At 37.4% G+C, this 24879-nt stretch overlaps 1 protein-coding gene across 5 annotated transcripts in view; it reads right to left on the bottom strand.

Annotated features, from left to right (window-relative positions):
• GPATCH2 (G-patch domain containing 2) overlaps positions 1 to 24879 on the bottom strand; it is a 202254-nt gene that overhangs the window by 26552 nt on the left and 150823 nt on the right. Inside the window, exon 9 of one of the 5 annotated variants that reach the window (XM_054520370.2) lies at positions 3353 to 5138. The exons of the other annotated variants lie outside the window; for them this stretch is intronic. Coding sequence (XP_054376345.1) covers positions 5042 to 5138 — 97 coding nt within the window. The 3' untranslated portion in view covers positions 3353 to 5041. Of the gene's footprint in view, positions 1 to 3352; positions 5139 to 24879 lie in introns of those variants that run through there. 5 annotated transcript variants of the gene reach the window in all.

Below are 24879 nucleotides of genomic sequence, written 5' to 3'. Positions count from 1 at the left end.
CAGAGAGAAGGATGGGGGTTGGGAAACCCAGCCCCATGTGAACTTCCTTTTCTAGATCCAAACTACCCTCCCCGCTTTACTTGGTGTCAGTATGTCTCAGCGTATTAAACTGAACAGACAGACATCAGTATCTAGCTTTTTTTCCTTTAGTACCTAAATGCACAATACAATAAGTATCAAGCACTTTCAAGTATAAATGTTTTTTAACGACTAGAAAGATTGAATTAAATCCTGGTTTTTCTGGCCGGGTGCGGTGGCTCACGCCTGTAATCCCAGCACCTTGGGAGGCCGAGGCGGGCGGATCACGAGGTCAGGAAATCGAGACCATCCTGGCTAACGCGGTGAAACCCCGTTTCTACTAAAAATACAAAAAATTAGCCGGGCGTGGTGGCGGGCGCCTGTAGTCCCAGCTACTCGGGAGGCTGAGGCAGGAGAATGGCGTGAACTCGGAAGGCGGAGCTTGCAGTGAGCCGAGATCGCGCCACTGCACTCCAGCCTGGGCAACAGTGCGAGACTCTGTCTCAAAAAAAAAAACACACAAAAAAACACCTTTTCTTTTTTTTTCCTCCTCTTTTTGAGACAGAGTCTCACTGTACCCCAGTTTGGAGCGCAGTGGCGCTGCTCACTGTGACTTCTGCCTCTTGAGCTCAGATGATTCTCATACCTCAGCGCCACGTCCACCCTCCTGGCCCCCAAGGGTAGCTGGGACTACAGGCGCACACCACTACGCCCTGCTAATTTTCATATTTTTACTAGAGACGGGGGTTTCACCGTATTGGCCAGGCTGGTCTCGAACTCCTGACCTGAAGCGATCCGCCCACCTCTGCCTCCCAAAGTGCTGGGATTACAGGCCATTGCACCCAGCCAAATCCTTGTTTTTAATGGTGGTGTTTTCTTTCAAAGCAGCTTTTTGTGCATGATCTCTTTGGACATTCATAGCAACCCTCTGCATTTGGTATCGTGGATCACAGCCTGACCAGTTCTTGGCTCTGGTCTTCTCTCTTGATGGCTTTGGTCATTTGACTTCACATTCTGCCTCAATCCCATTTACCTTCTCTTTGGAACAAACCTGACCTTAGCAAGAGGTGGTTTAAGTTTTAGCTCAGTGCACTGAAGTTAGTACTTGGGTTTCAGTAATTGGGTCCAAGCTTTATTCTAGACTTACCCTACCTTACCACAAACCTTGTAGTAACTTAGTTCTTTCAGAACTCGGTAATCGCCTTGACCTCCTAGATGCTCAATTCCTGGCCGTGAAATGGAATCTGGTGATGGAGGCTCTTTCTAATGCTGCCTGCCGACCCTTCTCCAAGCATCAGCTGCCTCTGGCTCCTATCCCTGTTCACTGCCTACCTGTTGGCAACTCTTGACTCTATGTTGATTAACCTTCCACCACATGTAGTCTGAGGCTTTACCCCTTAGATAGAATGATCTGCCTGCCACTGTGTAGTTCCTCTCACTGCTTCAGATGGATCTGTCCTGTTAGTGCCTCTTCCACTCTAGTCAGAGGGTTCGAGTCCAAACTTCCTTCTTCCCAGTCTGCTTTATCCTGCTACAGGTAATTGGTGGCCTCTTCTGGAGCTACTGTTTATTGTGTTTCCTATGTGCCTAGTGTGAGTGAGCCACTGATATGGACAGGAGACAGGGAAATACTGGGTAGAAGAGGGCGCTACCCCGACAAAGATCCCACCCTCAAGCCTCGAAACCTATGGTCCTAAATGAGAATAGGCATTCCTGTTTTTGTGCCCAAAAGTTGCCTTTGGCCTGCCACACCTCCCTATCCTGTACCCATATAAACCCCAGGCCCCAGGCTCCAGCAGCAGACAAGGAGAAGACAGACAAAAGAGCAGAAGCACGGCAGAATGGTGTGGCAGAGAGAAGAGAAGGAGCATCTGAACGTCAAGAAGAATTTGGCTGGGGATAGTCAGAGAGGAATTTGGCCGCTGGACGGCCAAATTCCAGGGGAAGACCATCTTCCCACTCCATCCCCTTCCCAGCTCCCCATCCATCTCACTGAAAGCCATCTCCACCACTCAATAAAACCCCTGCATTTACCATCCTCAAGTCCCTGTGTGACTGGATTCTTCCTGGGCACTGGACAAGGACCTGGGTACCAAGAGGGCACTGAGCTCGTTAACACTTAAGCTGTCTGTGGATGGCAAAGCTAAAAGAGTGCACTGTAACACACACACCATGCCCACTTGGGCTTTGGGAGTCACAAGTACCCACCCCTAGATGCTACTGTGGGGCCAGAGCCCCAAAGTGCTCACCTCTGGCTCCTGTACCTGCCCATCTGGGTGTTCCTCCTCCCGTAAGGGGTTTGAGGGCACACAGTGGACCAACAGACAAGCCACACCCCTGTCACACCTCCTGCAAGGGGGGACAGGGAACACTCCCGTTTTAGCACCACTGTGTCAGAAGGCTTCTGAAGGAGCTCAAGGGCCTCATTTCACTCCTGCTGCCACCCTGCTAGTGAAGGACTCTCCTGACTCCTCAAAGCAGTGTCAGCAGGGCTGAAATGTAGCATGCAAGGAGGTGAGATGCAGGGGACAAGGTGGGAGCCTTCAGAAGAGCCAGAAACTTACTGAAATTATGTGCAAAATACATGTATGCATACTTTTCTAGCAAGAGGATGCATGAATTTCATCTGATTCTGAATCATTAACAGAGAGGGTTACCCAAAAAAAATAGACTCAGTAGTTTTAAACCAAACTATTCATAATCTAAAATAGAAAATACTTGTCTTAAAATGTCATTGGAATATTTAAAATATGCCATATATATAGGTCACCTTTTAAAATCACAATACCAAAAAACACAGAATAGGTGTGTGCACTAAACTAAAATATCCAAATCAATGAATATGCATAGGCCTGGGTTGAAAGGCATGGAAGAGTGTGCAACAAAATACTGATGATAATGATTTGTGTGTGATGGCATTTTGTGGGAATTTTCTTCTTTACCCTTCTCATTATTATTTTTCTTACACTAAGCATGCAATGAAAGATACAAATTATAACCAGATTAATTAGAAAAGAGAAAAACAATGGTATTGATAAATGTAAGTGGTTTTGGCAGCTGGATGAATTTCTCAAAGGCAAAGTCAAGCTTTTCGCACTGCGGCAGCTGTGGTGTAAATTCAAGCTACAGGTTGCACTGGTTTGATTTGCATTTGGGATGAGCCAGGGAGTCAGGACATGTTTCTTCTTGTATCACCATGTCTGCTTTCTCACTAGAGCTTTGAAAAAGTCTGCTTATCGATGTTTGAGAAGACTTTTTATCAGCCTTTGGCATGTTACTTATATTCTCTTTGCCTCAATTTCCTTAACTTCAAGAATTATGATTAGACTAGTGCTTACCTCAAAAGACTTTATTTAGAAATCATTTATGTGAAACATTTTAGCACATGCCTATACATTCAATAACTGTTAGCTATTACTCTTACTATTATTATCATCCCCACCCTACAGATAAGCAGCCCAGGCACAAAAAAGTTAAGTAATTTACCTAGAGTCACAGTTAAAGGGAACAGATGGAAGGCATTTTGCCATACAACACATGCAGAAGAATGCTTAGTGTAGGGTGTCACTAAACACATACCAAATAAACACATAGCAGAGTAAACTCATTACATCTGAAAATTGCCATTATGCTACAATAAAGGAAGAATTAAAGTCATTTAAAAAAATCATGTAGGCATTTTTTTGGTAGTTAATAGAAAGGTTAAGTTTTTCTTCATTGTCCATTTCTGCTTGCTTTAAATGTGTCATAACATACCAGAATGTAGCACTCATTTTCATTTCAAAAACTCAATTAAAACCCACAAGAGTCCTTGAGAGGAAAACCCACTGATATTCTGACATCAGCCTATTGCTGCAGATGCTCTCTTGGCCACCATTTGGTACTTCAAAGATGTCTTGCCTCCTTCATGTGATATGTTTCCTGCTTTATCTAAAGCCTAGGACTGCTAGTCCAATCATATCATTCCTTGTGTATGTTAAGAAATACACGACACCATATTCCTAAACAGCTCAGTTAAATATTTCTTTTGTACTGCTTCATTATTCCACACAAATGATAACCGAAAATGGTAGCGGCTGTTTTATGAAATTCAGGTAATTATTACAACTTCTTTACTATATGTAAATGAAGACATTCTCACATCTGGGGGAATGTTCAATGGGATTTCTAAAAATCAATTCGAGAGACCTGCTGTTATATCTCAGCTTACATCATGCCCCGTATTTTTCCAGGTCCTTTAGATTTTTTTTCTAAACAACTGCTAGTCATCGAGACCATATATATGTGCTAACATTAGAGCAATGTATTCTACCCACTTTAAAAAATTTTCTTTCTATGCTTCCTATTTCTGCCCTAAAAATTTTTCTTTCTGTTTCTTAATTCTGCCCATGTTAGAGAACCTGCTTTTTTCCTTCAGTTCTCCCAGTGCCCTCAAGTCTAAACGTCTTTCTCCTCTTTGAACTTTCCTAACCTTGCTACTCTTCCAAGTGTTTTTCTCCGTATTTCCACATCAATCTGTGCATATTGCTGTCATATCTTACCACACAGTATATAGTATTTGCCTCAAGTTGTTTTAAGATTAGAGGAGACTGTCAGCTAAATATATATGGAAAACAACTTGAGGCCAAGAACCATGTCTAATTCCCAGAACCTAGCTTTGTTTTTCATATATTAAAAGCACAAGAAAAGCTTATTGAACTGAAATGAATAAAACTACTGTAACTATTGTTGTCTCAACATTTCAGGTGGTAATCAATCATGAATTTTTTTAAATAGTAACACTTCTTTCTTGAACTGTTATTTAAATTTATTCAAAAACATTCCCTCAACAATTGACAAATTTTGACAAAGTATCAGTTATTCTACTAGATGCTAAACTAAACAGAAGGGTAAGATAGCTCCCACCTTCAAGGAGTTCATAGCCTAATGTAGGAAATGAACATGAACAATAAATTACTATGCAATGTAATAAATCCACAGGGCTATAGTAGCAGACCACTTCTTTGGGGAAATTGAGGAAAATTCATTTTGCCTGAATTGAAATTGGATATTGTCTCTCCAAGTAGAATCTGATATTTGAGGCATCTTGGAGTATTCTTTTATTCTTCACACCACAGTACCTAGGAAATAGTAGGCACTTAGTAAACTGTTTACCTCATTCTCAGCTATAATTATACATTTCTGGAATCTGTTTATCATTGATATTTAGTGTAGAGTTTCAACAATTATGCTCATTGTAATTTGCTTAAAAATGATATCTTGGATCTCACGTAAAAAACCTATCAAAATAGACTGCAGATTCAGATGTAATCCCACACTCTCTCTTTGATAATGACAGTATTATTAAATGTTTCCTAGGATGCTATGGTTGCCATTTATAATGTCTATAATAAAATTTTGAGATATTCCTAATATTCCTAACTTTTTTGAGGGAAGTCCGTGCATTTACTCATTTTTGGATCTACTTCATCTAGTACACTACATGATATCTGGATATGTTTGTTGAATTGACTTTTTACTGTATCTTCTGTTTGATATCTCAGACTCTAAGCCAAGCTCTAAGTTCCGTTCTGAGGTAGCATGTTAGGACAGATACGTGCTAAGTGTTTTTCTTTCATCAGCACAGGAAATAATAGAATTTAAAGAGCAAAGTAGAGAATATATATATTTAATTTTATTTTTCCGTTTAATACATGTTGGTTTCTTAAGTATTGGAATTTATTATCTGAACTACTATAAACATCCAGGCTCACTGAGTTTTAACTATATAAAAGGTATTATGCCAGTAATTTTTACATAATGTAATCCTCATAAAAACCCATTACATATCCGAGGAATCTGAAGTCCAGAGAAACTGTTGCTTGTCAAATATCCCATGAACAGAGAGTTAAGTTATTGTATTTGTACCAAAGCTTTCTTGACTCCAAGGAACTACTTTTCCCCCGTACCTTACTACATCATCCAGCTTACTTTATTATAATCTACTTAATAAACTTCTGCTGAAAATGTAATGCATGCCATGCCCTATGCCATCAGACAGGAAATACATTTTTTAATTGAGAAATAAAAAAGACACAATGTTCATTTTCTAGGGGTTCAAGTCTATTGATCATGTGGGAAAAATGATTCCAACCCAATTTTCAAAGAGAATCCTCAACCAGCATATAAGGGCATTCTAGGCTCCTAAGTGAGAGAACACATTTGCAGAGGCACAAAGGCATTCAGATGTGCACGTGACATGCCATAGCTGTGTCGCTCTGTAGGCAATTCAGTATAACTGGAGTTGGCACATATGGAGCAGTGGGAGGAGATGATATCTCTCTGCACACATCAAGTTTTAGTAAATTCTATAAATCTGTCTATTCACAATTATTGAAAATTCCCCTTAAGAAACTTCTTATTTAATTTATGCAGTTTATTCATCATACTGACAAATCGAATTCAATGGAAAAAGTCTGCTCCATAATTCTCTATAGACACAATTCTGGAAGTTGCTCTCAGGCAGAGATGGAGTCAAATGTGGATCCATTTCCAAGGTAACTCTTGAAGTTGAGAGTCCTCACTCATTCAAGAGAGTCTACAATTTACTTGCATAATTGATTTGGCAAATACAGGCTGAAGACTGAGTTCAGCTTTGATTTTCTGCAACGTGTCCCATGACTTTGCTTCTCGTGCAAAGTAATATGGTAATGATAATGTAACAGCTCTATATGCTATAATGTACATTTTCTGAATAGGACTACTAAAGAGCAAAGAAAAAATGTGCTTGCTACTTTTATCTCTATATTGAGAAGATAAGACTAAATGTCTTAATATTAGGCCAGAATATCAGAAACTTTTGAAATATATAAGAAGTTATTTCTATTTTGAAATATGTCAGACAGTGTTACCATGTAAATGCAAACTTACTTGCATTTAGGTTAAACTATTGCTTATTGGTGGAATTCAATTGGAAACCTATGACACAGTTGAAATGCCACCTCCTTTATGCAGAGTCTTCTGATACCCATTGCCAGAAATAATCTCTTACTCACGGGAGAAAACAGTATTTTCTACCTTAAACTACAGCTATATATGTACACAAACTAATATTCTAGCCAGACTGTATATTCCTTGAAGGCAGTAAGGCCCACATCTGATTTATGTCTTTAAGTACATTTTCTTTAGCAGTTACATGTCTTGCCATATCAGGTATTTAAGAAATACTTATTGAATAAAATTTAACAAGGCATGTCAGGGCTTTCTTAAATTAGTAATCTGTTTTCATGTTAACCAGTCTTTTTATTGTGGTTCCAATTTCTTTAATATATAAATGCTTAGTTACAGAACACTACAAAACATATTTGTTCCATTTCTTGGGCTTTAGAATAAAAATATCTGCAAAACTAAGCTTGTTAACTGAAGCTAGTTTTTACAGTATATGCATGTACTTTTATTCTAAAATGTTTCTCTTTCTACATAATTTTGCATTTCACTAAGTGTAACTTTATGAAAAGAATGCTTTCAGACCCTCCTCCTGCCTGATAGTTTTTGGTAGATGAATGTTATATCCCTAAAACTTTTACAGACTTGTTAGCAAATATTTACTAGACTATAAAACATACTGTAATAGCTAGGTGAGGTATCACGAGGCTTGTGATAAGTACATGAACATTAATGTTCAACAATTGGGAGGAAGAGGATTTCAGGATTCTCCTAATTTACTTCCATTGAAATAACTGGAAAGTTGGGGAGCATTAACTTATATTCAGGATAGTTTTGACATTAAGATCTTTGAACCAAAGGCAGTTTATAATTTTGTTAAATTGGGTCTATTACTTGGTGTATTTAAGAGGTCTACTGATTTTAAATGTCTATGGAGAAAAACACTACCCTACAAAAAGTAACTTCAAATATAAACTGTCTTTTCCTCTTCTCATTTTTACAATGCTTTTCTTCAGAAAAACATACAAGTCCCTATGTTTTATAAACTTCAGAAATCAAATGCCAAATGATTCAACAACGATCAGGTTAGTCATGATTGCAAAATGTTGTCACTTTTCTTTGCACATAAATCGATCTACATACTGTTTAAGTGACTATTTTAGAAGAATCAACAGTTTTGATTAAAGGCAAGATAACAGATTTCAGGAAGCAGTCAAGTTTACTTTTAAATGGCATAGAAATAGGACTAAAAAAAAAGATACTGCTGTATAAATTATCCACCATTTGACCTGAGAAAGCTATTTAACCCTTCTATTTCCTCCTATGTAAAATGGGGATAATAAGAATATCTACCTCATAGGGTAATATTGGAAATTCAATGAGTTAAAATACATCATTAACACTCAATGAATCTTAGCTATTATGGTGTTAGCTATAAACACGATGGCGAAATCTTTTTCTTCAACTAAATTCATATATTTTAAATTATCTATTTTTTCATTTCTTCTCACCTACCCATCTACTCATCTTGTGAGGCAGAAGAGCACAGCAGTTAAGAGTGTGGACTGTGCAGCCCAGAGAGACAAAGTTCAATTCCTGCTCCCTCACTTAACAACTTGGGTGAACCTGGGCAAGTTAGTTAATCCTTTTATGCTTGGCCTTTCTCATGTGTGAAATGGAGATGATAGCAGAACCAATCTCACAGAGTTGATGTGAAGATTAAAGAAATGTGTGCCTCACAGTATGCATTCAATAAATGTTACCCATAATTTCCTACAAAGGAAATTTGTATAAAATAAACTGAATATGGCATAATTTGGCATTTTTGAGGCCCAATCATGAGTACAAAAGAGTAGAGAAACTGCAGTTGAGATCATATTTTATTGTTACAGTACAAACCGGAAATAGAATAGATTTATTAGTAGCTAATAAGGTCTAAATGTATTCTACAAACTAAAATATGAAAGTGTCATTTATGTTAACATGGCAGAACACAGCATACCAAATCATAGTTTCTCAAGCTGATTTCCCACAACACTTTATATCTTTTTTATGAGTCTTAAAATCTACCATAGAGATGGTATAGTTTACTTGATGAAGTAAAACAAGTTCATTGCAGCTAGTATATCGCATTCAAGGTAAGAAGTAATTGGATATGAGGCTGAAAAAATAAGAAAGGCTAGACCAGGAAGGCCTTGCAAGCCATGTTTAGGACTTGGTTTTAAGGCAATGAGAAGCCATTAAGAATTTTTAAGTAGGCCAGCAGGATGATTTATGCCTGTAATCCCAGCACTTTGGGAGGCTGAGATGGGAGGATTTCCTGAGGCCAGAAGTTCAAGACCAGCCTGGGCAACATAGCAAGACCTTATCACTCCAAAAAAAAAAAAAAAAAAAAAAAAAGGCAGGCATAGTGGTGTGCACCTTAGCGTTAGCTACCTGACAGGCTCAGGCACAAAGATAGCTTGAGCCCACGAGTTCAAGGTTTAAGTATACATAAATAGATTTGGGTTCCCCAAAAGTCATTCTGGTTATGATGTGGTGCATGGATAAATAGAACAAGGGTGAGAGATTGAAAGGAGTGAAAGACAGAATCCAGGTTTTTCTGGCCAGAATGTAAGTTCTTGGAATGCAGACAGAATAGCATCTGGGTTCCACACTTATCACCTAGCCTAATGTCTTTTATATACTCAGAATAAAAGGCACTTAATGGTGTGTGAAGGACTGCATGAAACATCATTTTTTTTCTCGTAACAGACAATACCATCCTAAAAGAAATTAAACCCTGACCAACTTGGCACTCTAATAATTTATTTACTCACTTAAAAATAAACATGCTATGTAGAAGCCCTGAAATCCTAAAATTTAACAAAAAAAGTCATAATTAAGAGTACTCTGGGAATATGGTGGCAATGACACTGTTGTTGAATGTATATAATAACACGTGGCATTACCGAAAACCCCTGGTCACCAATACCTAGCCAACAAGGTATTCCCCAAACCCTCCCCTTCTTATCCTCAAACAGGTGGTTGGATATAAATTATTGGCAGCTATGAGATGCCATATCAACACCTGGGCAGGAAAAAGAGAGGAATCTGCAAATGGCCCCAAGCACAGGAAAACCTCCAAAGCTCTACCACTCAACGGAAAGTACAGGGAGACAAGATGAACACAGATGCTAAACGTAGGAGGTATACTGAAAGATTCCAGTTCATAAATGAGTGCAAGAGGACCAAGATGTAATAGTTCTGTGGTGTTGGATTAGTTGGATCATACAAATTCTTGAAATTAAAAAGTTAAAGTGATTTCCCAGGATAAAAATCCCACTCCAAGGAAAAACAGTGGAAGCAGAAGCGAACTGGAGCAGAACAGAGGCCAAGGGGAAAAGGAAACAGAAGGTCTATATAAAAATATTGAGAGGAATAGAAGAGGCAGATATTGGAAAATATGAGGCCAGAATTTTGACTGGTTTATGAAAACAACAGAAGAGAGAGGTATAAAGCCATGAAATTAGAAAGCTATCCTGTCTCATGTCTCCTTCTTAAAAGTACAGGAACCCTCATTCAGAACAGTGTTGCAGATAAATAAATAAGAACGATTATTAAAAGGAAAAAATAAGGTCCTTAGAGACTGTAAGAGTACTCTAGATACGCCCACAAAAATGAAAACTATACCTGATAATTCTAAAACAAGTTAAAGGAAATTAAGAAAATGATAGAAGATATATGAAAAAGTCACAACTAGAGAGGTTGAGAAATAAAGGGACTGGATAAAAGGAAGATTTAAAAGAAGAGATGATAGCATTTAGGAAGCAATTAGAAATAAAAGGAAAAAAATCATTTCAGAAATTAAACTAAAAGGAACAGAGGAGTGAGCCATATTATGGAGAACTAGAAGATGAAAATATAATAAAAATGGAAAAGGCAAAAAATAAAAACTTTAAAATTAAAAAAGAAATTAAAAGGATTAGAAAGTGATAGCTACAGAAGATAGGCAAAGAAGATCCAATATAAGTATAATAGAAATTTTTAAAACAACAAAACAAAACAAATATAAAACATTATAATTGGAGAACATCTTGAAATTTATTTTTTAAATGAGATGGTTTGCCTGTGTCCTCACTCAAATCTCTACTTGAATTGTATCTCCCAAAATTCTCACATGTTGTGGGAGGGACCAGGGGAGGTAACTGAATTATGGGGGCCAGTCTTTCCCATGCTATTCTCATAATAATGAATAAGTCTCATGAGATCTGATTGGTTTATCAGGGGTTTCCGCTTTTGCTTCTTCCTCATTCTCTCTTGCCACCAACATGTAAGAACTGCCTTTCATTCTCCACCATGATTGTGAGACCTTCCCCAGCCATGTGGAACTGTAAATCCAATTAAATCTCTTTTTCTTCCCAGTCTTGGGTATGTCTTTATCAGAAGCATGAAAACAGACTAATATATAAAACAATAATAACTAGCTACCAAAAAAGGATAACTTCATCCCTGGGAAAAATCACCTAAAATTATCAACATTAGAATGTAGTCTAGTCAAACTCTTGGCCTTTAAAGAAAAGGAAAATGCACATTGAGCATCTAGGCAAAACCAAGTCACTTTTATGTCTAAGAAAATCAGACTATATCAGATATCGAAAGCAACGTTTTATACAGGCATTGGAGTAACATATTTAAGATAGTTAGGAGAAGAAAAACATGAGCCATGGATTGCATATCTGGCCAAAATGACCTTTAAATATACAGTTCATGCATAAACTGCTAATAACAAGCAAGAACTCAGGAAATATTGTTTGAATGAGCACTTCCAGAGGAAGAAAACTAGAGAATAAAATTCAGACAAAAAGAGTGCAGAAGCATTGACTTAAGATTTTGTGGTAATCATTAAAAATATATTTACTTATAGAACTAAAACTGAATGGACTGAACTAAAACTAAATAAAACTAGAACTGAAAAAAAAAGGGGGCAGTATAGTACTAAATGGCTGTATGTGTCAGACAATGTACACACAGTATAACTACCTAAAAGTGGATGGAAATACTTGTTTTTTCTTTCTTTCTTCCTTTTTGTGGAGAATGGGGTCTTTCTATATGGCCCAGGCAGGTCTCAAACTCCTGGGCTCAAGCTGTCCTTCTGCCTCTGCCTCCCTAAGTGCTGGGATTACAGTCATGAGCCACCATGCCTGGCTAAAAATGGATGACAATAAAAAGTATATAGGAAAAATGAAATAAATTCCCTGACTGTCTTATAGATATTAACAAATGAAAGGAGGGCACATGAGGCCAGCTAACTTCAATATTGCTCACAGTAGGGAACCAGCAGCAAGGGGCCTCAAAAAGGAAGGGAAATGGGCCTAAAACTGTTATATAGAGGTAATATTAAACAGGTAATTATTAGAAAAAAAAAGCCTTCTTCAAAGTCCAATGGTATACCAGACTGAGAATGAGGACAAGAGAAAGGAGAAAAAGAAAGGTAAAGGTAGTAAGAGAGGGAGAGAGAGATAGATGTTTGCTTCTCTTAAAAACAAGGAAACAAAAGCCAATGAAAGGATATGTCGGCTGGGCGCGGTGGCTCACGCCTGTAATACCAGGACTTTGCGAGGCTGAGGCAGGCGGATTGCCTGAGGTCAGGAGTTTGAGACCATCCTGGCCAACATGGTGAAACCCCGTCTCTACTAAAAATACAAAAATTAGCTACGTGTGGTGGCAGGTGCCTGTGGTCCCAGCTATTCAGGAGGCTGAGGCAGGAGAATCGCTTTCACGAACCTGGGAGGTGGATGTTGCAGTGAGCCAAGATCATGCTACTGCACTCCAGCCTGGGTGACAGAGTGAGACTCCATCTCAAAAAAAAAAAAAAAAAAAGGATAAATCATAAGCAAAACAAAACCCATTTTGGGGAAGAAACAAATGGAGGGAACCAGGTAGAAGTGAGACTTCTTTGAAAATAACTGCTTGTGAAAATTTGATTGTGGATCCCATGAGTATTTTTATATTATTATAAAACAAAATTAAATACATTAAAAAGAAACCTGTTGCTGAAAATGACAATAATTATACATTGGTATACCTATACTTAGAAACTATTTCAAGTTACTTTAAAACACAGGAAAATGATTGTATATTCCTAGCGTACTTATAGTAAGTACCAAATAAAAATAGAAAAAAGAAAAAACACTTTTTAGTGATTATTTTACTGGTAGTGATGATAGTATGGTGATTCTGAGATTGCTGTCTGTGTATGGTGGGGTAAATAAAATGAGTATTCCATTGTCATTGAGATGTAATATTTTTAATATGGTTGGAAAAAGATTAAAATCAATGACAGAAAGTATAAACAATAAAGTCTTGAATTTGAACTGGAACTATCAGTATGAATCAATATGATTTTTCTTTAAAAAAAAAATCCTAACTCATTTATCTGAAAAGGCCTAGAAACACAGATATTCCTAACATCCAGACTGTGGTTTCTAAACCTATTTCCTATTATAGTAAAGGAATCAGCACTTCTTGGAGAAGTGGGTGACTCCTGGTCTAAGCCAGAAAAGGTCCAAGAAAAGCCTAGAAAATGTAAACATACCAGAAAGCAAAGACTGGCAGCAAAGACACACACAACTAACTTAAATAATCTCCCATTGGCCACAGATGGGACAATTTTAGCATCAATTAGAATTATAACTCATGGACGAAACATATCAAATGTGTTTAAATCAGTGAGTTCACCTTTGGAAAACGTTAGGAACCAATTCATTTTGAAAACTGGCATACAGTAAGGGGAAAGAATCAAGTACTTCTCTTGCTTTCCCTACATGATCTGTACCTTAAAGTAATCAAGTAGTTGGAGAGGAGGAAGTTTTCAACAGAAGTAACTAGAACATATTAAAAGAATTAACACAGCACTATCTTGCAACCCTTAATGAATAAATCTGGGCAATAATCATCATGGCAAATAAATCACGGAAAGAGATATAAGTGAGGGAAGTACACAATATCACCTTTGGAACAATCTTGCCAAACAAAACAAAACACCAAACCTGAATCTCTAATCAGTTCTCTAGATCTAAATACCAATTACAGGAAACACAGAGGACAGTGGAGTATGTTAAATGACACTGTGTAGAGAAAATCAGCAACATTCCAATATGTGAGAAACTTTACAGGCCAAACACCTGATGTCTTCAACCAAAAAATGTCAAGGAACGCGCACACACACACACACACACACACACACACACACACACAGAAAGAGAGAGAGAGAGAGAAAGAGAAAGAGAGACAGAAAGAAGAGAGAGCTGGAGAAGGGGAATTTATATATCAAAGTGAATCTGAGAGATTATAATGCAATAAAACAATAAAGGAAATGTAAATATCAATTGCATATATACATATTCATATATTAAGGGATTATTGTTATTTTTTATAGATGGGATAATGATACTGAGACTGTTTTTTTTTAAGAAGCTGTTACCTTTTAGAGAAACACAATGATGTATTTCAGTTGAAATATAGGATTTGGGGGGCAGGGGGATACAGATGAAACAGGGTTTGCCAAACATTGATAATTATCTAAGTCAGTTAATAGACACAATGAGTTTATATTTCGTCTGTATTTCTGTATATAATAAAATTTTCTGTGATAAAATATTGTTAAAAATTGCTTTAATCATCCTGACAATGTAAGTGAAAAAGCATCTTTTCAATCCTTAAGATTGCCAGTATAAGTCATCACAGCTTTTTCAAGGCTTCATGAAAGAGACTCTTCATAATTTTTAAGTGACCAAATTTGAAATTAAATTAAGTTTTCCATGAGGTCTAAATCATGTAGTCTGCATAGACCCCTGGACTGTAACTTGATTTAAAAAGATTACAAAAATCTTTATCTGAGGTTTATTGTCCTTAGAAAGGATAATACGTAGTTTTTATTCCATCTTTCTAATTAGTAACTTAAGCATATGTTCAGCATTTAACTCTAAATGTTTGCCTTTTCCCCAAGCTCGAAGACAGCTGTCCAAGATTTGAATGCCAGAAAACATTTAAATATCAACATCTGTTGAATTATGTTAATTTAGTGTAATATAATTGGGCATGAGTTGGAACTGATCAGAAGTATATGAAATAAACAAAGGTAAATTCCCACCAATATCTTGGTATACAAACAAATCACTAAGGAATGATGAAAAACAATTTGAAAAACAATTATTTCTACAAAAAAAGCAAAGGAAAGGTACTGATTATAAAGAAATTGATTCTTTTAAAAACATAGTTCTAACTCTTAGGAAATTATCTTGCTATTTTTAAATTGTTCCTGTAATTGAAAGGAAATGAAAATTATCTAAAATGAGTGATAGCCAAATATTTGATATTTGAATATTTTTATTCATTATTAAGTAAAACATTCTAATTATACTTACATATGCATTAAAATTTTAGGTTGCAGAATAATTCTTATTATGAGCAGTAAATATTCAAGGGTTGATGTGATTTCTGTATACATAAAGTAATATTTTAAAATTGAAAGTATTTTCAGTGTGGCAGATGAATTTAATAGGTTTTTTCCTGAGGACTGTAAGGTACAAATGATCAAGCAGCAGATGTTGTTTATTATTTTGCTGATTTAAAATATTAATTTCTACAGTGATTCTCCTATTAATAAATTAGGACTGCTTGTTTGTTTTGGGAAGTATTCTGGCACATACACATTGGATTAACAGATCTCCAAATGTACCCATAATGAAGTTATAACCCAGGCTGCAGTAGTGATACAAGCTGTTGTGATATGGGCCTGCAGGTGTATCCTAATCATTTCCTAGGAGAATCATCTCTGGGAGTTAAAGGTTAGTTCTGTGTCCATGCCCATTTAATCACAGGACCAATTTGGAGAGTGCCAACTGTGAAACAAACACCTGTCCTTAAGGAAATGGACTTCAGACCACAAATTCACTTCAGTTAAGGGTCACTGGAACAGCTTTCACATGCTAACTATTTTCCATCCTTAGTGACCATGGCCAAATTCAACTGCAGTCCTAGAGATGAGAGGCTGTGCATACTTTTCGGCATTTGAAAATATCTAGTTCATCTACCAGAAAAAGAGAAGATGTAAGTAATAGGAGTTTCACTAGTTAGTAGTAGTGTTTTGTTTTTGTTTTATTTACCACCCACTGGGCATATTACTTATTTCTAAATGTCAAATTCCTTTTTTTCTGTGTGGGCTTTTCATATAAAACTGAAAAGCACCCTCCAAAATTCTAAGTGGCTGATAACTAATTTTATTTAGTATAATGACAATTTAAAATAACCCTCTATGATCATTAGTTTAAAATCTTGGCAAGGAAGAGTTTCAGGATGCCAAAAGGACAGGAAGCATGAGAACTGGCAATTTGAGAATAGTGTAGTTTTATACAATACAATAATTTGGTTATATAGAGTAAAACAGATTAATTAAATCCCTTAAAAACCATTTTATGTTGTATATGTGGTATGCTTCCAATTATTCTACTCTAAGCATCTCTATACTTAGACGTCATTTGAGCTTTCTTTTTAATTGGAATATATACGTAATTAAGTGCATTCCAATTAAACAAATATAGAAAGTATACATTCTAATTAAAGTAAATATATGAATACTTTCTATTCATTCATGCATACATAAGAATGAATAAAAAAAATCCAAGACATTTTTCTATCTGAAGGGCTAAACTTTTTTTACAACAATAAAATCTAATGCTAATTTTAGGTATGGAAAGGAAAAATTGAGAATAAACTAGAAGTTTTACTTTTAAAGTCAGTTTAAAAGCAGTTTTAAACCATTATTTTGGACATATAAAATATATAAAATATAAAATGTCAAGTGATAGAATTTGCTTTAAAATATGACAAAAGAGAATTTGTTTTAAAATCCTAAATTTACTAAGGTAGGATAGACAACTTAAATCATTAAAATAAAGCATCACTTACTTTTGTTGATATACTTAATTTTGTTGATACATTTCTAGGAAAAGCAGCATTAAACAAATATAGCCCATGTCATTAAGTGGTACTCTAATGAATAGTTACCCTATCCCAATTTATTAACAGCTGCTCAAAAATGTCATAATTAATAGTTTCATTTATTTTTGGCAAACCTGCAAAATGACAAATAGTTTTGTATCTGTTGCAAATTATGTCTCCTTTCCAAACAACAAATGACAGTATGGGGAAGACTGAGCAAACTGAATCCTTAAACATCTTTGGATCTTTAGATGATCAAATAAAGAGCAGCTGTAATTCTATCTGTTACATCTGCAACAAAATACAGTGATCTGTATCATATAAAAACAAATGTGTTCTGTATTAATGTAAATAGGAATGTTCTTTCTAACTTGATGGAAGAGGGCTGACATGAATGTGATGAGATCTGTTTTGTTTCTCTGATTAAATCTATTGTCATTTTTTTTTTCATTTTAGAAGACTCCTTGTACTGCTAATCAGGCAAAATGACAGGAAAAAAAGTTTCTTTCTTCTCACTATTAATAGACAACCTAAGAAATTATGTCACATAGAATCCATGGATTATCAAATCATTTGACCTTAAGTAGATGAAAAGTGAAAAATATAATGTATTTAGCAACTAAGTAAAAGTAAATTAAATATGTTTCTAAAGGACACTTTAAAAAATTAAGTACAATTTAATAATGTCAGCAATAAAAATGTTTTTACTTGATTTCAAACTACATGTCAGGCTACTAAATGATTTGGCTTTTGTGCTTCATAACAGTGAAGGACAAAAATCATATAAGAAAACATGGCAAATTCAAACCCTCTTCCTTCAAAAAAACGGTGCCATATCCATAAGTAAAGGCTTTGAATCTAAACAATTGAATAAAGCTGCCACAAATGATCAAGTTTGTTGAATGGATTCTTACAGCAATAAAGACTAATCATAAGCATAAAAATGTGTTAAAAGAGCAAGATCTTTTCAAAAATGACATATCACTTAGTATTAGGCATCGCTTAATGCATGTTTTCAACAGACTTTTTTTTTTTTTTTTTTTTTTTTGAGACAGAGTCTTGCTCTGTCGCCCAGGCTGGAGTGCAGTGGCCAGATCTCAGCTCACTGCAAGCTCCGCTTCCCAGGTTCACACCATTCTCCTGCCTCAGCCTCCTGATTAGCTGGGACTACAGGCACCCGCCACCACGCCAGGCTAATTTTTTGTATTTTTAATAGAGACGGGGTTTCACCATGTTAGCCAAGATGGTCTCGATCTCCTGACCTCATGATCTGCCCGCCTTGGCCTCCTAAAGTGCCGAGATTACAGGCGTGAGCCACCATGCCCGGCCCAACAGACTTTCAATTTGGAAAAGCTATATTGAACTTTCTGGTGCTAACCAAAGGTTTCTGACATGAGAAACAATGTGACATTATTTAGCTGTAGCTCTAAAATGAGGTGATAGCAGTGGGAAAGCTCTTTCTAATTTTGAGAAGCATAAAATTATATTTAAATACAGAAATACCAAGAAAAAAACAAAGAGATTGAAAATTGCAGAACCGTTCTCCCCGCTTTCTCACCTGCAGCGCTCAAGAATAATTGGAGAAAGAACGTACAGGGAGAGGAACTGGCGGAAATGGCTTTGGCATTGTCCTAGTCCCCCCTAGAAACAGGATGTCCTTCAACTCTTTAGCACAGCAAGTCCTTTCACCACTAAGGTATATAACCCAGGGAATGCTAACTTTCTGGATCGCTCAGCTGTGGTGTGACTGGGCATGTGTGGAGGAAACTATCTGTCACAGGCAGCTTTCCTGGCTCACAATGAATCATAAACTTCTGTCCCTCACTACCTATCTGTGAGTAATCAATCTGCTTCATATAACCTGTGGCACATGAGTGTGTTCTGCCTTAGTGAGATAAGTTGGTAACTGGTGCACAGTGAACTTGCTTAATAAATCTAGATATCACTAGTATTTCTGTCTAAAAAACACTTAGGTGCATTGCCTCAAGGTTTAGTTCAGTGTGTGTGTGTGTGTGTGTGTGTGTATGTTCACTTTAGCTACTAATTGATTGCATGTAATGACCACTCAAAAACCATGCCTGTTGATTACTAAATATTGAAAATGACAGGTAATAGGTAGTTTTTTTTAAAAAAAAAACAACTGAATATGCTTTTATGCATTTATTTATGAAAAGAATTTCATATTTTCTTGAGTTGTAATCATGCTTTCAAAGGTTTTGAGGTACATAAAAATGACAGAATGGCATGAACAAATCCTGAGACATGCATAAAATATTAGAGAGATAAGAGGCAATAAAACTAAGATAAAACTTCATAGCAGGCAAATGGACAGAAAACACTGAAGAAATGGAAGAATGGATGTAAAAAAAAAAAAACCCATAGACTTATCAAACAGAAGTATAGAGGGAAATAATCAACATGATATAAGCAAGGTGGAAGAACATGAGACAGGAAACAGGTAACTCTAGGGACTATGATGCAAAATCTCAGGAAAACACATCAAATGAATATATGAAAATAATGTCATGATGACAATTCTTCACATCACTCACTATCTGACACATCTACTTTATGATAAGGACACCCCTCAGGAAATAAAAATGAAACAACAAACTAAAAGAAAGATTATAAGACTAATATCACTTGAATCAATTAGAAAATTTAAATCCACATTAAGAATCAGTGTGTTTCTCCCTTGAAATTTGATTATAGGACTCATTATGCACCCTATGTGAGAAGAATAAGAATGTTATTTACAATAAACGTACGAACAAACACAGTGCATCAATACTTTATTAGTAGAGAATATTAATATTCAGAATATGATGAAATGGCATGTAATGATGGGCACTGCTTATGGTAACTGATGCCACGAGAGGAGATAGTGAAGCATGAGAAGCAAGTTAAGAAATCCACAGGAAGCCTGCGCTTTTAGGAAAAGAGAGAAGTATAGGATACCTTGAAGAATGCAGTGTCCATTATTGATGAAGTAGAACTTCCTGATAGAAAGGATTAAAATAGTTAAAATGAGCTATTTGTTTAAAGGAAATTATAAAGGTCACTTGTTTGTTATTGTTAAGATATAGAAAGGTCAAAGAGTTGGGTGACAACTCTTCTGCACTCATAATTAAGTTAAAGAGCCTAGATGAAAATTAATGTGAACGTGGAAAAAAGGAGAAATGGCATAAATTGGACATAGAGAAAACCACCACAAAAGTGAATTACAGTAAGTGGCATTGGTAAATATGTCCCCAAATCCCTTTTTACAGAGGTCCTGAAAACTCCCCCGAGGAGCTGAGGGTGAGATGTCCTACATTCCAAAGACTAAAGCCATAACTGCATAGCACTTTATTCAGCGCTTTTGTGAGGAATGCTTACGTTAAGGGCATGCTTTAGTCATGCACTTCAAAGTCTTGGCTTTGAATCATGAACAGCGGACCGTTTATGCATTTATCTTTTTTTACCTGCTTGGTATATTTTGGGAGTAAATGATCCTACAATTTATTGATTTAACGCATTATAGTTCTCTTCTCTAACCTTTATGTTTTTCTGCAAGTTGAAAAAGGGAAGTGCAGTCACTCATCCAAAAGGGGTAAGAAAAGTCAAGATACTATTTAAAATACTAAGAAAGAAAATGGATTGAATGAGAGTAACATAGAAAAATGCATATAAATAAAAAAGGTGAAGAATTTTTATCTTGCATTTAACAAAATTTGCAACAAGAATTAAACATGAGTAGTCTTTCTCTTCTTACACACTTATTTCACCTTTTCAAGTTGCCCTGTGCCTAACATAACTGAAGGCTTCAGAGAGAAGAAAAAATATGCACTCACAAGCAAAGAAAAAGAGGATATGAAAGGAATGTTCAAAGAAATAAGAGAAGGTTGGGCACGGTGGCTCATGCTTTTAATCTCAGTACTTTGGGACTCCAAGGCGGGTGGATCACTCGAGGTCAGGAGTTTGAGAGCAGCCTGGCCAACATGGTGAGACCTCGTCTCTACCAAAAATACAAAAATTAGCTGGATGTGGTGGCAGATGCCTGTAATCCCAGTTCCTTGGGAGGCTGAGACAGGAGAATTGCTTGAGCCTGGGAGACAGAGGTTGCAGCGAGCTGAGATTGCGCCACTGCACTCCAGCCTGGGCGACACAGCAAGACTCCATCTCAAAGAACAAAACACAACAAACAAACAAAAAATTAAGGAAACAAGAGGAGATCTTGGAAATGAAAAGAGTAAGATAATTTTAAATATCATTAAGTTTCTTGGGGCAGAGTGTTGAGAAAACTGCCCCCAAATCTTCCAAGAAAATAATACATAAAAGAAAAGTGTAAAAAGTTAGAGGATCATTTAAGGGTGCTCCAAAACTGAAAAATTAGGAGCACAGAGAAAATGGCAACCACTGAAAACTGAAAGACATTAGAGCAATGCCTTTAAAACCCAGAGGCAAAAAATTTTCAAACTTGGAATTCAATTCCCAGCTAAATCAATCAATGTGAGATAAGAATAAAGATATTTTCAGACATGCAAAATTCCATAAATTTAACCATCTCTGTTCTCTCCTGGGAAAGGTGAAGAAAAATAATGCCATTGGATCCAGGGCACATAAAATCCCACATAGGGGATGTATGAAGGAAATCTTGAGCATGATAGTTAACAGAGATGCCAGGACATTAGATGTGCAGCAGGTCCAGAGAGCAAACAGTCCAGAATGAGCCTGAAAAATGGAGGGCTCCAAGAGAGATGCCACGAAGAAAAATAACTGAGAGGTGTTTAACTTCTGTCAAGAGGCGTCTGATGAGTTAGGGATAGGAACATAGAACAAAAAGCAAATAAACAAAACAGTGATAACCACGACTAAAAGTGATATATCTGTGTATATCTACATAGATAATCATATTAATGAAAACAATGGATATTTATTTGGTCTAGGAGAAAGAGGGAAATAAATCCAGATATGAGTGTGTGTGTGTGTGTGTGTGTGTGTGTGTGTGTATTGTTGGGCGGGGGGACACAGCAAGAAATCAATATGCACAGGACTTGGGGTGGAGCAAGATGGCAGAATAGAAGACTTCACCAATTGCCACCCCCTTCAGGACACCAATTTAACAACTATCTACACAAAAAAAGTGCATTCATAACAACCAAAAATCAGGTGAGGACTCACAATACCTAGATTTAACTTCATACTGTTGGAAAAGGCACTGAAGAGGCAGGAAAAACAGTCTTGAATCACTGATGCTGCCCCTACCCTATCCTCGAGCAGTGGTGGTGTAGTATGAAAGCATGTCTATGCTCTGGGGTGAGGGAGAGCACAGCAATTGTGAGGCACTGAACCCAATGCTTTCCTGTTATAGCAGAAATCAAGACGGAACCAAACTCAGCTGATGCCTGCCCACGGAGGAAACATTTAAACCAGCCCTAGCCAGAGGGGAATCACCAATCCTAGTGGTCCAAACTTGAGTTTCTGCAAACCTCGCAACCATAAGCTAAAGTACTCTGGGGCTTTAAATAAATTTGAAAGGCAGTCTATGCCACAAAGACTGCAACTCCCAGGAGAGGCCCAGTGCTGAACTGGGCCCAGAGCTAGTGGACTGGAGGGGCATGCAACATACTGAGACACTAGCGGGGGTGGTTAAGGGAGTGCTAGCATCACTCCTCTCCTAACCCCAAGCCGCACAACTCATAACTCCAAAAGGGATCCCTTTCCTCTTCTGGAGGAGATGAGAGGGAAGAGTGGGGAGGACTTTGTCTTGCATCTTGGATACCAGCTCAGCCACAGCCGGATAGGGGACTGGTCAGAGTTGTGAGGCCCTCTTTCCAGGGCCTAGCTCCTGGATGACATTTCTAGATACATCCTGGGCCAGAAGGGAACCCACTGCCTTGAAGGGAAGGACTTGGTTCTGACAGGATTCATCACTTGCTAACTGAAGAGCCTTTGGGCCCTGCATAACAGGCAGCAATACCTAGGTACCACACTGAGGGCTTTGGGTGAGCCTCTGAGCCTTGCTAGCTTCAAGAGAGACTCAGCACATTCCCAGCTGTGCTGACTCTGTCTGCTTGAGAAAAGCAGAGGGAAAAGTAAAGAGGACTTTGTCTTGCTCCTTAGATACCAGCTTGGCCACAGGGGCGCAGAGCACCAAGTGGGATCTTGGGGTCCCTGATTCCAGAACTTGGTTCCTGTGTGGCATTTCTGGACCTGTCCTGGGCCAGAGGGGAGCCTGCTACCCTGAAGAGTGAGTCCTAGGCCAGGCAGCATCCACCACAAGCTGACTGAAGACCCCTTGGGCCTTAAGGGAACATTGGCCAATAGTCTGGCAGTACTCCCCATGGGCCTGTGGTAGGAGTGGCCATGGGGTGAGGATCCTCTGCCTTTGGAAAGGGGAAGAAAGAGTGGGAAGGACTGCAACTAGTGGTGTGAGTGCCAAATCAGCGGAGTATGATAGAACACGAGGTAGACCTCTAAGCTTTTCGATTCTGCTCCCTGGCTCCCAGATGGCACCTCTGGACCCACCTGGGGTAAGAGGGAGTGGTTACAACAGGCCTTGGGCGAGACCTAATGCTACGCTGGCTTCAAGTCTGACCTATAGCCCTTCTGGTGGTGTTCAAGGAGATGCTTGCGTCACTCTATTGCTAGCTTCATGAGGCTCAGAACAAGAGAGAAACTATGCATGAATGGGAGAAAGTAAGGGAAGAGAATAAGAATCTCTGCCTGGTAATCCAGATAATTCTCCCAGATCTTGTCCAAGACTATCAAGGCAATACCTCTACAAGTCTGCAAGAACCACAGTGTTACTGTTCTTGGGATGCTGCCTAAAGCAGATACAGCTTAGATTACAATATCCAAGTCCTTTTGAATATCTGGAAAGCCTTTGCAAGAAAGATGGGTACAAATGAGTCCAGACCGAGAAGACTACAATAAACACCTAATTCTTCACTGCCCAGACACAGACAAACACCTGCAAGTATCAAGACCATCCAGGAAAACATGACCCTACCAAATGAACTAAATAAGGCACCAGGGGCAATCCTGGAGAAACAGACAGAATCCAAAATACCTATTTTGAGGAAACTCAAAGAAATTCAAGATAACACAAAGAAGGAATTCAAAATTCTATTAGACAAATTTAATAAAGAGATTGAAATAATGAAAAAGAATTAAGCAGAAATTCTGGAGTTTAAAAATGCAACCGGTATGCCGAAGAATGGATCAGAGTCTTTAAAAGCAGAATAGATCAAGCTGAAGAAAAATTAGTGAGTTGAAGACAGGCTAAAAATACACAGTCAGAAGAGACAAAAGACAAAAGAATAAAAAACAATGAAGCACACCTATAGGACCAAAAGGGCAAGTATGAGAGTAATTGGCCTGAAAAAGTGGGAAATGAAAGAGATAGGGGTAGAAAGTGTATTCAAAGGGTAACAGAGAATTTCTCAAACTTAGAGAAAGATATCAATATGTAAATCCAAGAAGGTTATAGAACACTAAACAGATTTAACCAAAACAAAACTACCTCAAAACATTTAATAATCAAACTCTCAAAGGTGAAGAATAAAATAAAAGAACCCTAAAAGCAGCAAGAGAAAAAGAAACAAGTAACATACAATGGAGCTCCAATACATGTGGCAGCGGACTTTTCAGTGGAAATCTTATAGGCCAGGAGAGAGTGGCATGATATATTTAAAGTGCTGAAGGAAAAAAACTGTTACTCTGGAATAGTTTATCTGGTCAAAATATCCTTCAAACATGAAGGAGAAATAAAGGCTTTCCCAGACAAACAAAACCTGAGGGATTTCATCAACACCAGACACATCCTACAAGAAATGCTAAGGGAGTTTTTCAATCTGAAAGAAAAGGACATTAATGAGCAATAAGAAGTCATCTAAAGGTACAAAATTCACTGGTAATAGTAAGTACACAGAAAAACACAGAATATTGTAACACTGTAATTATGATGTC

This window comes from Pongo abelii, chromosome 1, assembly GCF_028885655.2.
Source record: "Pongo abelii isolate AG06213 chromosome 1, NHGRI_mPonAbe1-v2.0_pri, whole genome shotgun sequence".
Taxonomy (NCBI): domain Eukaryota; kingdom Metazoa; phylum Chordata; class Mammalia; order Primates; family Hominidae; genus Pongo; species Pongo abelii.
This window is presented reverse-complemented; position numbering and strand designations above follow the sequence as displayed.